Source organism: Berghia stephanieae, chromosome 5, assembly GCF_034508935.2.
Source record: "Berghia stephanieae isolate SIO BIC M18660-M18661 chromosome 5, UCSD_Bste_1.3, whole genome shotgun sequence".
Taxonomy (NCBI): Eukaryota; Metazoa; Mollusca; class Gastropoda; order Nudibranchia; family Aeolidiidae; genus Berghia; species Berghia stephanieae.
The window spans coordinates 67,812,018-67,825,666 of NC_088364.1; the positions used below are offsets into that span (position 1 = coordinate 67,812,018).

Sequence of the window (13,649 nt, forward strand, 5' to 3'; positions counted from 1 at the left end):
ACCAATTTCTCCTCAAGCATTCGTTAGACTATAACAATAACGACCGTGTTATCTTTACTCCTCACCCAACCAACCCGAGCTTCCCGCCTCTTCATCGCGAACTATCTTATGTATGTATTAGCTTCAGGACGGGCAAGTACGGAATCTGCCCACCCTTCCGTATTTCCTCTTTAACTTAGAATTCAACTCTCTCCTTTCTCAGAAGAGTATTTCTCGTATACTAATTCAATTGTTGAGAAAACCAAAATGGTGGTTGTATTTTATATATTTATTTAGTCGTGACTTTTGAATAAAAGTGTTTTGTTTTATTAGACGGAATACAATATAAAATTACATTGTTTTGCAAAATTATTTTGTCTGGCAATAAAAATACAGCGGTAATTACTTTAAGAATTAAAAAAAAGAACTAACAAATTAATTTGTTAAAAAACAAAACAAAAAACACCCCAAAACAACAACAACAACAACAACAAAACAAATAAGAAAACAATTTAAATAAATGAGTTTTGAGAAGCACTAAAGAAAACGAGAAAAAAAGAAAAGTTTAAATGGATAAACAAATATATAAAAACAACACAAATTAATACTAAATTGATATAATATTAGTAAATTAATAAATTTAATTCAATACTGGAACATTCCCAAAGTCATTACATCAATGGTACCAGCACAAGTAAGGCAATAAATAAGAAAAAGTTCGTTTGCCAAAATCTCGATTTAGTATTCACTGGTTAATAAGGTGGGCTCATTTGAATTAGCCCGACCTAGTACTAGAGAGGCCAGTCAGCAAAAATCGGAGTTAGTTCACCGTCAGGCGACGTAACGATGAGATGACGATGTGGGCGGAGTGGGGGGGGGGGGGGGGGAGTGATAAAAAAGAACAGGAGCGTATCCTGGTTTATGCATTACGGGATGCATGGTGATTCGCAATCTATTAAAAATACACACAAATTGATTTCAGTACGAAGTATAAAGTTTAAGTAGTAACTTTTTAAATTATCTAATTTAAATTTGATTATTTCAGACCTGGTAATACAGCATATAACTTGAAAAAACAGGCTGGTATTTGCCCACCCTGCCCATTATTACCAGCCGTCCCTGCTGATAGCTCAGTTGGTAGAACACTCGATTCACAAGCAAAGGGATTGAGAACGATCCTGGGTGATGTTGGGATTTTTTTTTTCTTTCTGATCTTCTATCCACTCAGTAGTTGTAGGGTAGCTTAGTTTATCAGATCTGATTATTATTATTATTATTATTATTATTATTATTATTATTATATTATTATTATTATTATTATTATTATTATTATTATTATTATTATTATTATTATTATTATTATTATTACGAAAGAACAGCGTCCTATCCAAATTGTAGGAAGCAATTGCTGTTGCCCGTTTCATACGATAGGAGCAGTGGTAAACTCTGGATCCACGGGCCGAATGGCTCTGAAGGACTATTATTATTATTATTGTTATTGTTATTATTATTATTATTATTATTATTATTATTATTATTATTATTATTATTATTATTATTATATTATTATTATTATTATTTATTATTATTATTATTATAATCATTACTAATATCATTATTATTGTAATCATCGTAATCAGATTAGCATCGTCATGGACTACTATATCAGACTCATTATCTATTAGAATAGTTGTGATCTGTTAATAGGGGGAATTAGGTCCAAAAAACCCTTGAATTGTGCAAACGGGGTTGAAAGCATGAAAATTACATATGTTGTAGAATATGAAAAACCCTATAATTTATGATATAGAACCACTCTGAGAGATCAGTATTAGTTGAGATACAAGGTTTTTAAGATTAAAAAATTTTGAAATGGCCGACAATAATTTCTTTCATTTTTATTGTGTAAACATTCGAGGCAAGCCGACCAAAGGTTGTTTTACGTCATCCTTTGGATTCCCATTGGAACTATTTTTAGCGTCGAAGCGGATGTTTTCCTTTCTCTTTACATTCGATTCACGAACCATACAAATTATTTAATCGTAAATATTATTCAATTTCACGTCTAGCGAGCAATATTCTATATCTAATATGAGATTTTTTCTGCATCTGATTTAATAAGTAAGTATAATCAATTCTGTATCTGTATCTGTATGGTTGGCGCTGAAGAAACCAATGGTCTGGTTGTATTTCAGCGGCGTCCTCATTGGGCGCGGGCCCATGTCAGTCGGGCCTTGAAATCGTTTAGGTGTGGTGCCATGATGACCAGTTCATCCAGCCCACTCCACTCCGAGATAGTTCTAATGAAGAAAGAATTTCTGTAGTTTTGTGTTCTTGTCTGTGGGATTTTGAAGCAGTTCGAATTGTTTGTGGCGTATCTGTCAATGGGGTTTTCGGTTATGTGGTTGGCGAAAGTGAGTGCTCGGATTTTTCTTTTGTTTGGTCGTGGCGTGAAAAAGGAGTCTGCCTTTATTGATGGTATTTAATCTGTTATTATCTTGAACATGAATGACAGACGGGTTTCTTTTCTTCTTTGTTGGAGGCTGATGAGATTTCTTTCTTCTAACATTTTTGTCATGTATCCTGGGGTTCTGCTCTTATAGTTCCCAGTTATGAACCGGGCGCCTTGTCTCTGGACTCTCTCAAGTTTTTGAATATCCTCTTTCAGGTAGGGGTCCCAGGCCACTGCTCCGTATTCCAATTGTGATCTCACAAGTGCGAGGTAGGCGTTTTGTTTGCATGACGTTGGGGCGTGGCTAAGATTTCGGCGGAGAAACGCGAGGGTGCAGCTTGCCTTTTGGGTTATTTTGTTAATGTGTTTCCCCATTTCAAGTCCTTTGAGAAGGTGATGCCAAGGTATGGGTTATCGTCGACTTGTTTCAGGACGGTGTTGTTTAACTTGTAGGTCTCATTGTACTTTTTAGCTGTGCTGAGGATGTAGCATTTGTTTGCGTTAAATTTCATTCCCCAATCATTAGCCCACTGTTCGAGACTATTCAAGTCCTCTTGTAGCAATTTTTGATCATTTGCAGATTTTATTGGTCGGTATATTAGACATTCATCGGCGAATAACCTAATCTGAGATTTTACTAGTAGAGGTAGGTCATTGATGAAAAAAAGAAATAGTATGGGTCCTAGCACCGTTCCCTGTGGTACTCCTGATATGACTGGACATTCATCCGATGACGTGCTGTCTAGGACTACTTTCATGGTACGTTTTGTGAGGAAATTACAAAGCCATGTGTGTAAAGAGCCACGAATTCCGTAATTTTCTAGTTTCTGCAGAAGTTTTTGGTGGGCCACAGTATCAAATGATTTGGAAAAGTCTAGGATGCCGATGTCTGCCTGAGTGTTGGCATTCTGGAGTCTCAACAGGTCGTTTACAGTTATTAGGAGTTGGCTTTCACATAAGTATCCTTTGCGAAACCCGTTGTTCAGGTCAGTTAGGATGTCATTGTTCTCAAAGTGGTTCATCATGTTCTTACATTATATGTTCTAATAGTTTGGATATTACAGACGTCAGTGAGATTGGACGGTAGTTCTCTGCTTTATTTTTGTTGCCTTTTTTTAATACAGGTGCGGTGTTTGCCTTCAGCCAGTCATTAGGGAGCATCCCGGTGCGACGGATTTTTGGAAAATTATGCATAATGAGGGGGCCAAACTCTCAGCACACTCCTTTAGTACTGTGTTGGGGATGTTATCTGGACCTGACGACTTAGATGGATCGACGTTTTTCAGCAACTTTTCAACTCCTGAGATGTTTATGTTGATATTAGTAAGAGATTGGTCACACCTATGTGATGTCGTTGGGGTGGTTGTATCGTGTGGATCATGAGGGGTAAAGACAGATTTAAATTGATCCAAGAGGATCGTTCCTTTATCCTTCCCCTTAATGTACAGGGTTTCATTTTCTTTCAATGGGCTACACCAATGGAATAGTTTATCTTGCTTTTTATGTAGTTCCAAAATGGTTTGGTATTGTTTGTTTCAAGTCCTTTTTCTATGACATTGTTAATGTGCGTCCATTCTGCTTGCCTTATTTCACGCCTACTTTGACGCTGCAACGATTTGTATGTATCCCAGGTTCCGCTCAGTTTAGCCCGCTTGAATGCTTTTGCTTTGCGTCTTAGTAGTGCTCGTATTTTCCTGTTCATCCACGGCGGTGTTCTTGTATTTTTAAGTACTTTTTGGGGAATTGACTCCTTGGTTGCACTGAGTAGGCAGGACTGAAAATGGCTCCACATTTCATTTACATCCATACCGTTTTTGTGCTGTTCTGTGATCTCTGATGACAGTCCCTCGATTCGTTTTCGTAGTGCGGCCCAGTTGGCCTTTTTGAAAAGGTATCGTGTTTTGGGGGGTTGGTTCATATAATTGGGGTTTAGTGTGGTTTCAGTAACAAGCAGGCATGATCTGATATTCCTGGTTGTGATGTTGTTGAAGGGATCAGTGATGGATTGGATACGAAAACAAGATCTAAAATATTGTCACCGCGTGTGCATTCTTCGTGAATTTGTGTGAGGTGCGCTCCTGCTGTAATGTCGATGAGGCTTTGTTGTATTGCACGTTGTGGGCAGACAGATAACGTTTTTGAACCGTCCCAGTTTATATCAGGACAGTTAAAGTCTCCTGTTAGAATCATTTGGTTTGGAGTTTTTTCTGAGTTGATTATTTCAAGCGATTTTTGCAGTTCTACGATGTCAGTTTCGTTTCGATGGGGCATGTAGAAAGCTCCAAGGATGTTTTTATGGCCTTGGATTTTAACGCTTACCCAAATTATCTCACAGTCAGTTTTGAACTTTGTTTGCTCACAGCCTGTGAGCTTTCTATCAACGAGTATGAATACTCCACCTCCCCGTCGCCTGGTCTCATCGTCTTCATTTTCACTTCCTTCATCTTCTGCCTCTTCTCTAGGTAGTTTTCTGTCATTTCGGAATACCTCGTATTCTTTGGGGAAGATTTCACATGACTTAATGTTGTCATTTAGCCACGACTCTTGTCCACAGACAATGTCTGGTTCATGTTTGTCAATGAGTGCACAGAATTCAGCTCTTTTGTGTACAATGCTGCGACAGTTCACTGTTAGAATTTTTAGATTGTTATTAGTAGAATTTAAATTATTGCATTTTAATTTGACTGAGTTGTTTTTGATGTTTGCTCTAAAACGGACGGGCAGACGGGAAGACGGGCAGAGGGGTAGACAAAATAGACTGGCAGAGCACAGCTCAATAAATGCCGATAACCGGTGTTGACAAAGGACAGTGCTCCTTCTCCCCTCCTTCTGTTTTCTTTTCTTTCCAAAAATACTGCTATAATCATTTTACGTGAGTTAAAACCTATTTCGGTCAAACTTGATGACAGTAAAGAGTCAGCATACCACTTACATTGCTATAATTATCATCGTTATCATCAGCATCATGATGCTGTATTGTGGCAATTTATTTACTTTACGTTATTTACCTCAAAGGGACAATGGGAGAATGTTCTATTTATACTGTTGTGTCCTTATGTAAGGCACTGCACACATTTTGCCTGCTGATGATGGGTCTTTAACAGAAAGAACAAAAGAAAGAGACAGAGAGTTATGAAAGAATATTGCGTATGCCTAATAAAGGAATGCGTTTGCATGATTTCAGATACACGTACAATAGCAAAAAGAACTGCTCCCAGAGACTGGGACAAGTGTTTGATATGCCAACAAGATAACACAGACCGTTTATAATGTCCCTCTAAGTCGAGGAGGAATGACAAAGGGCAAGGCTATGAAACTCTTTTGAAGATTTAACACAATTCAATTCTTTGGTTTGTGATGAAAACAAGTTGGATGCATCTATTTTTTTAATTCATCAGAAATAAATGAGATTATTGAAAGCTTAAAACAAAATGATGCTAAGTGGCATAAGTATTGTCGTGTAAAATTTAATGCCAACAAAATTAGGCGATTAGAATTAAAGAAATCTAAAAGAAATGCCCTACAAGAATTCCAAACTTCGTCATTTGACTTGGAGGAGTCACCGAATGAATATATTTCGCAACCCACGAGAATAATGAGACAACGTTCAAAATTAGAGATTGGCTATAATAAACAAACGTGCTTTTTTTTGTAAAAACACGGAATCGGGAGTACTCCATTCTGTAATGACAACAGATATGGAAGAAAATATTCGTGAAACAGCGTTATCTATAAAAGATTCTGATATGCTGTCATTTATTGCCGGAGGATATTTAGTCGCTCAGGAGGCACACTACCGCCCTATACCATAAAATTTGTCATGCACGATACTTTAAAAAAAAAAAACAAGCTTTAAAAGATGTCACTGCTGATGATAATCATGATGTCACAGTTCTTGAAAGAAGTCGAGTTTTGCTAACATTATATCTTTTATAGAAGAGAACCCTGCAACAAATGTGTCATCGACATGAACCACTGTGGAACTTATTTCCAGAATTTTCAAAAGTCCCAAAAACTCATCAAATGTTCATGTAAGAGAGAACGTATCGGCACCCGATGCAAGTGTTTAAGGTCCGGTTTGCCGTGCACTGACTTGTGTAGATGCGGGGTGTGTGTTTGGATGGGTGTGGGGGGGGGGGGGGGGTTAGGTCAGTACAGCAATGAGCAAAATTCTCTCTCTCTCTCTCTCTCTCTCTCTCTCTCTCTCTCTCTCTCTCTCTCTCTCTCTCTCTCTCTCTCTCTCTCCGTCTCTCCCGCTCACTCCCTCTCCCCCTCTCTCGCTTTTATCTACTAGTTACAACACGAAATAAACATCAGTTAGCTACCCTAAATGGTTACCGGTGTATTTAAAGTTTTAGAACGCACATTGTATTGTCGTGATTATTTCCTCGGATAAGTAATGCTATATAGGAAAAAATAAAGGTGCTAAAAACGCACTGTTATGATAAATTGCCAGAGTGGCTCTATATCAGGTGTTATTTATACGGGTCATAGCTACCTATATGCCAATTTTCAGGATTTCAACCCCAATGTGCACGGTTTTAGCCTAATTTTCCCTAATACAATGAATATGAAGAAAAAAAAATATATTTTACGCAGTTATTTCCCTTGTTTAATATAGCTGCAATAGGTAAAATCTAAGGCCTTAAACCGATACGTTATGATTGATTGCCAGAGTGGTTCTATATCAGATGTTTTATCTATGGGTCTTAGCAACCTGTATGCAAATTTTCATGCTTTCAACCCGAATTTGCACGGTTTTAGCCTAATTCCCCCTACTATGTGTCAAATTTAAATAATTGACATTTAAATGACAACACATGGTGTGCCTTTCTATTTGCTATATTGTTTTGAGTCATAACACGAATATTGACACGCGTGTTAAATGATAGATTTCAAGGTGACGGCGCACTATTCAAATACTATTTAGTTGCTTTCATAAAATGATTTTAACATAAGAGAGCATGAGACACCCACTGCTTAATGCTTCGGTCTGTTAAACTGCAGCAGAGAAAAAGAATATTAAAAGGTTTGAGATTAATGAAACTTTAGGTTTCGGGGTAAAATCCTTCTTCATTTACGTAGGTACCCGGGCGGGAACATTTCGAATTTTAACCTTGTTCACTTGAAGATATTAAAATATAAAATTTTATATAGGGCAATATACGTAAAATGTGCTCAAATCGCTTTACAGGGACAGAGACAACGCTGTTAAGGGGATGGGCGGGTCCTCGATTGTCAAAAATCGAGTAAAATATCGATTTTCAGATTTTTTTATTTTTGAAAAGTTTGAAACCTTTGCTACATGAAAATGTGTTTGTTGACTCTCAGATGGGTCAGTTTAGGTCCAAACTGACCTCTTGAAGTCCAAGGGGGTCAGTAAATATAATGTTACAGCCTGGCTTGACAGCGAAAAAGCCATATAAACATTAGGCCAATATGAGCATAAAACATCGATAATAATAGGCAAGTTTGGTATCGATAGTTTCGTCTATTTTTGGTCTATATGAAATGCCCACTGTCAAGGTCTTCGGTCTTTCTATATTTAGTCAAGAGCCTTTCCAAAAACCCCTTCTCTGACCCAATTGTGAGGGGTTGACTGATTGTAGTAAAATCGTGAGTAATTGTTGTGACCTTTGCCTTGCTAGCGCTGTTCTCATTGGCTGTTCAAAATAGTCGATGATAACATGACCTGATACTGCTTTCTGAGTGGTTAGCGGGCGAGTCAAGTTCATGCTTTGACCTCATCTTCGCATGCGTCGCATGTAAACATTGTTATTCTGTGTGTGATTTTTCTTCTTCCCGGGGACATAAAAGTTTTGTTTTGTGAAAAGTACCGACACGTACGCAACAAGTATGCCTATAAAGACTCGAATTGTACGACTTGCAAAATCAGCAGCTCGAACAAGATGGGAACAGTAATATTATTGTGAATTTTATAGATAGAATTTGTCACTCCTTCGTAACATGATGCAAAATGAAAAAGCGCTGAGGTCTCTCAATGAAATGAATGGAGTTACTGTAGAGCTAGACTGAGTATTGGTTGTAAACGAATGAGCGAGAGGTTTGTTATGCACTTGAGAACGATAGCGAGAGAGAGAAGAGAGAGAGAGAGAGAGAGAGAGAGAGAGAGAGAGAGAGAGAGAGAGAGAGAGAGAGCTCGAGCTCAAAATCCACTAACTGTGCTCAAAACGCTTTACAAAGGTCCCTGACCGACAGCAACACGTAAAATGTAGAACAACACATGACGCCTGTAAGGCGATATTACAATTTTTCCGACAGCGACAGCACTGTTGACGGCTAAGTACTCATTTTACACCCGAATACGGTGAGAGAACGGGAGTAAATAGTCTTTTCCAAGGACTCAACTATGCGCTGAACCAGGCTCGAAACCAGGACCTTCCGATCCGAAAGCGAGTGTCATACCACAAGACCATATAGCCGCTCATAGCTTAGATAGATAGATAGATAGATAGATAGATAGATAGATAGAGAGAGAGTGTGTGTGTGTGTGTACGTACGTGTGTGTGTGTGTGTGTGTGTGTGTGTGAAGCCTAGAAAAGGCAAGGCAGGAACAGGAGGCTGAAGAGGGAGGGCTGCACATCAAGCAGGGTCATTTTGACGCATGAATGCATGATCTTGTCTGAGTTTCCTGTGCTTGAAACTTTGAATGCGTTTTTCTCTGTTTGTGCTTTTTCTACCTTTATTTTGCTACTCTTCCTTTATTTGTAAACATTTTTGAATAATTTTTCGCATGTGCATACAGTATTACTAGCTTCATAACACTGAGCATTTGTATTTCAGATTTATTTTATAAATTTTGCGTAAATGAGGGTCAAAAGTCCAAAAAAGGGGCAATTTTTGATGTTTCAAAATTGATGAACTTTGAAAATCAATAAAAATAATACTATTGTAGATATCAGAAAACCGATGCTTAGCCCAAATGAATGGCTCAAATACTACTTGTATACCTATTTTAATGTCAATAACTTGTCATTTGGCGAAGCCTTAGCATTTTGAAAACTACTTTATTATAGGGTATCAAATTTCAAAATGGCGGCGTTACCATGGTAACCAAAAACTGAAATTTAGGTTTTCAATTTTTTTTCCTCTAATAAGGATGTACATAACCTAAAATTACCACTAAAAGTCAGCTACTTATTACATTTTAGAATTTCGCCTTCAGGACCCGCCCATCCCCTTAACGGCCAGGTACTCATTTTACACCTGAGTACGATGAGAGAATGTGAGAAAAGAGCCTTTTCCAAGGACCCAACTATGCGCCGTTCAGAGCGAGGCTCGAACCCAGGACCTTCCGATCCGAAAGCAAGTGCCATACCACTAGACCATATAGCCGCACTGGTTTGGACCAGTTCTGAATTTTGACACATTACGGAAACGATGTCAACAACTCCCTATAGATAGAATGCGCTTGGCCAAGGAGTTTGCCATCCGGAAGTATAACGGACCAACACACAAACTCTGTGTAACCATGAACGTTTATAGTCTGGTTAATACAGTTTAGTGAGAACAACTCACAAACGCGGGTGGCAAAAACAATAACAAAGGCCTGAGTGACGTCATCTTCGAACTATCTATAGATGCAAGAAAGTTGACATCACTCGGGTCTTTGTTATTGATTTTTTGCCACCCATTATGAGTAATTCACACTTAACTGCATTATCCAGACTATAAAAGTTCATGTTTACGCATAGTTTTGTGTATTGGTCCGTTTTACTTCCGGATGGCAATGTTGTGAGCTTCTTAGCCAAGCGCATACTATCTATAGATGCAAGGAAGTTGACGTCATTCAGCTCGTTGTTTTTTGTTTTTAGACAGTCTATTAGTGATTAATATTTATTAGTGGTTAGTGACCTGCTTTCCCACCCAGATGTGAGTGAGTAGCTGGGTTTCTTGGATCTTGCGGAGAGTACTTTGACATACCCCCCCCCCCCAAAGAGTTTTTATATAGCGCAATATCCACTGAACGCTCACACCGCTTTACAGGGGGACCCTGGCCAAGAGCAACACTTAACATTTAGGACGGGACACGACGCCTGTTAGGCGATATTACAACTTTCTCGGACAAAGACAACGCTGTTAACGGCCAGGTAATCATTTTACACCTGAGTACGATGAGAGAATGTGAGTAAAGAGACCTTTTCCAAGGTCTCAACTATGCGCCGAGCAAGGCTCGAACCCAGGACCTTCCGATCTGAAAGCGAGTGTCATACCACATAGCCGCGTCCTATCCAAAGGGTGGCAAGAAAGTATTGCTATTGTCCGTTTCGTTTCAAGCCATAGAAACAGGGATAAACTCACGGCTCCATGGGCTATATCTATATGGCTCTGAAGAACTACTTTTAAAATTAAAAAAAGTTCAGATCCATTGAAAGCTAGGAAGTCAAATATTTTAACTCACTCAACCCTAACACCGACTATATCCGTGGTTTACCCGGGTTACTTTTACCCCATGCCTATAATTTATTACATTTTTATGAGACAAATTATAGGCGTGGTATAAAAGCTAATGTTTTATAGGTTTTACTTGTAAATGGTAGATTGAAAAAAAAAACTATCTATGTACATGCTCATTTCTCACACATTTTTTTTTTCAAACTTTTAAAAGTAGCAAAAATCTCTAGGATTGAGTGAGTTAAGTGTCAGAAAGAGGACAACATTGCTTGAATAGCATTAACAATCCCGTGTATGTCTTGATGGCGGACAATTATTTACCTCTGCATGACCTCCAGCGGACAAGGTCTTGCCGCACTTTTCACATTTCAAACATGGCCGATGCCAGTCCTTTCCCAAAGAAGACACTTTCTCGGCTGTAATGATAATAATAATGATAATAATAATAATAATTATAATAATAATAATGATAATATAAATAATAATATAATAATAATAATAATATAATAATAATAATAATAATAATAATAATAATAATATATAATAAAATAATAAATAATAATAATAATAATAATAATAATAATAACAATAATAATAATAATGATAATAATTAATAATAATAATAATAATAATAATAATAATAATAATAATAATAATAATAATAATAATAATAATAATAATAATAAATGTCATGGTCTCAAGTGAGTAAAGAGCTACTCGACTATGCATAAAGATATATGTAGAATGAGGCCCCAGAATTTACTAGTTACTATAAATGAAAAACAATTAACGATTTGTTTACAATGAAATAAAAATAATGATAAAATTTAATTAAAAGAGATAAACAGTGATCGTGGCAGTTACAAATAGAGATATGAATATTTTACGTAACTTATGATAATATGTCAGGTTCGTAAGTTTACGTTTCCAGGCAGTTGATGGGCATGGATGATCTATTCCTCTGATAATAGGATTGGACTCGTAAAATTCCACTTCCAGGCAATTGGTAAGAGGTTATAGTGTAGTACAGTGGGCTTGGGTTTGATCCTTGAAGATTATACAATCAAAGTTAAAAGCTCCGGCGTCTTAATGGTGTAGATATAATATCTACAAAGTCCCAAAAGATAAAAATCTTACAATATATATATAGGAATAGAGTGACTGGCCGTCCGGCATAGATTGTGGAGAGAAAGTGAGTGTAGAATATTAGACCTATCAGCTTTTATAATAAATGGCTACGTGACAGAATGTAGAACGAAAAGTATTCACTAATTAGAAATTAATTCGAGGGAAGGCTATAAAAGGAAAGACGATCTAATATTAGAAGGTAAAGTTTATCTAAGCCTACCGAAATATAACTGGAGTGAGATGAATTCAGTTCTTAATAAAATAAAATTTAATAAGATAATTGTGAACAATCTTTACTGTGACAATAATGATGATGATGATGATGATGATGATGATGATGATGATAATGATGATGATGATGATGATGATGATGATAAATATATTAAATCAAACTTACTTGTTCAAAACATTTATTTATTTATTTACTTATTTGTTTATTTGTGCAATTACTCTTTGCCCAAAATTTTTTAAGTCTTTTATTAGAGTACAAGAGTATTCTACATATCAATGTTCGGCGGATCAATCTTCTGAAGTCCGGATTTTCACGATCGGCGATCAGAACTCCATACGAGCTTTGCGCACCATGTTTTATTTGATTTTGGGTGATGACATGAAATAAACGCGGTGCGCAAAGCTCGTATGTAGACTTCAGAGGTTTAATCCGCCGATCGTGAAAACCGGGACTTAAGAGGTTTGATCCGCCGACCATTGATATTTTAAACCTAAAAACAAATAATGTGGACTTTTCAGGTTTTACCCTTATCAACAAAATACGGTGAATGAAACGCTTTAAAACTTTAATGTTTCATTCATCGTATTTCGTTGACAAAGGGGAAACCCGAAACGTCGATATCACCTTTTTTCACGTATTAAATTGAAGTTTCTATTTAATTCCAACTTTTCATTCATTTCTCTATTCAAGCTTCAAGAAGCAACATTTTCATTTTGTATTATAACATGAGATTCAGAAAACCCTCCGGAGCTACAAAATGTGGGTCAGAGGTCAAATTATTAACCACGAGATCAAGTTGATCGTGTATGAAAAGCACATTAATGTCACCCATAATAAAGGTACTGAATATAATATTATTCAATGTTGGTTGACTTTATAACAAAAGGAGTCAGAGGAGGTTGGTGGTGGGGTGGGGATTGGCAATCGATGTTAATAATAATTTTTTTTTTTTAATGAGCTTTAAATGGCGCAATATCCACTAAATGTGCTCAAAGCGCTTTACATGGGGTCCTTGGTCAACAGCAAGATTTAACATGTAGGACGGGACATGAGTAATTTACAATTAGAATTAAATAATTAGGTCTGACTTTTGATAATGGGTTATTTATCTTTTATGATATGTCGTACTGTTTTTATTGGGTTTTTTTTATTTTCTATTTGAGTTTTGTTCAGTTCGTTTTGTTAATCATTGTTTATCTTGTTCTGTTTTGTTTTGTTTTTTTCTTTGATTCTTTCAATATTTTTAAAAAAGTTCAATCAAGCGTATCAGAGTTGCATGGTTGGCTTTGTATGGCGTGTCAAGGACATCAACCATATCAGTTTGGTGAGAAGTACTAATAGCCAGGCTACAATTTGTTTACGGGTTCAGCATTTATCTATTATCGCAAAAATAATAGAATATCCATTTCATTGGATTCAATAGTCTGACGGCAAGTCGCCCAA

General features: G+C 36.9%; 1 protein-coding gene across 1 annotated transcript in view; it reads right to left on the reverse strand.

Annotated features, from left to right (window-relative positions):
- The window catches only part of LOC144974002 (cysteine-rich protein 2-like), a 41,816-nt gene that overhangs the window by 3,124 nt on the left and 25,043 nt on the right, over positions 1–13,649 (reverse strand). The window contains exon 6 of the mRNA XM_078916890.1: positions 11,168–11,262. Within this exon, the coding sequence (XP_078773016.1) occupies positions 11,168–11,262 (95 nt within the window). The remainder of the gene's footprint in view (positions 1–11,167; positions 11,263–13,649) is intronic.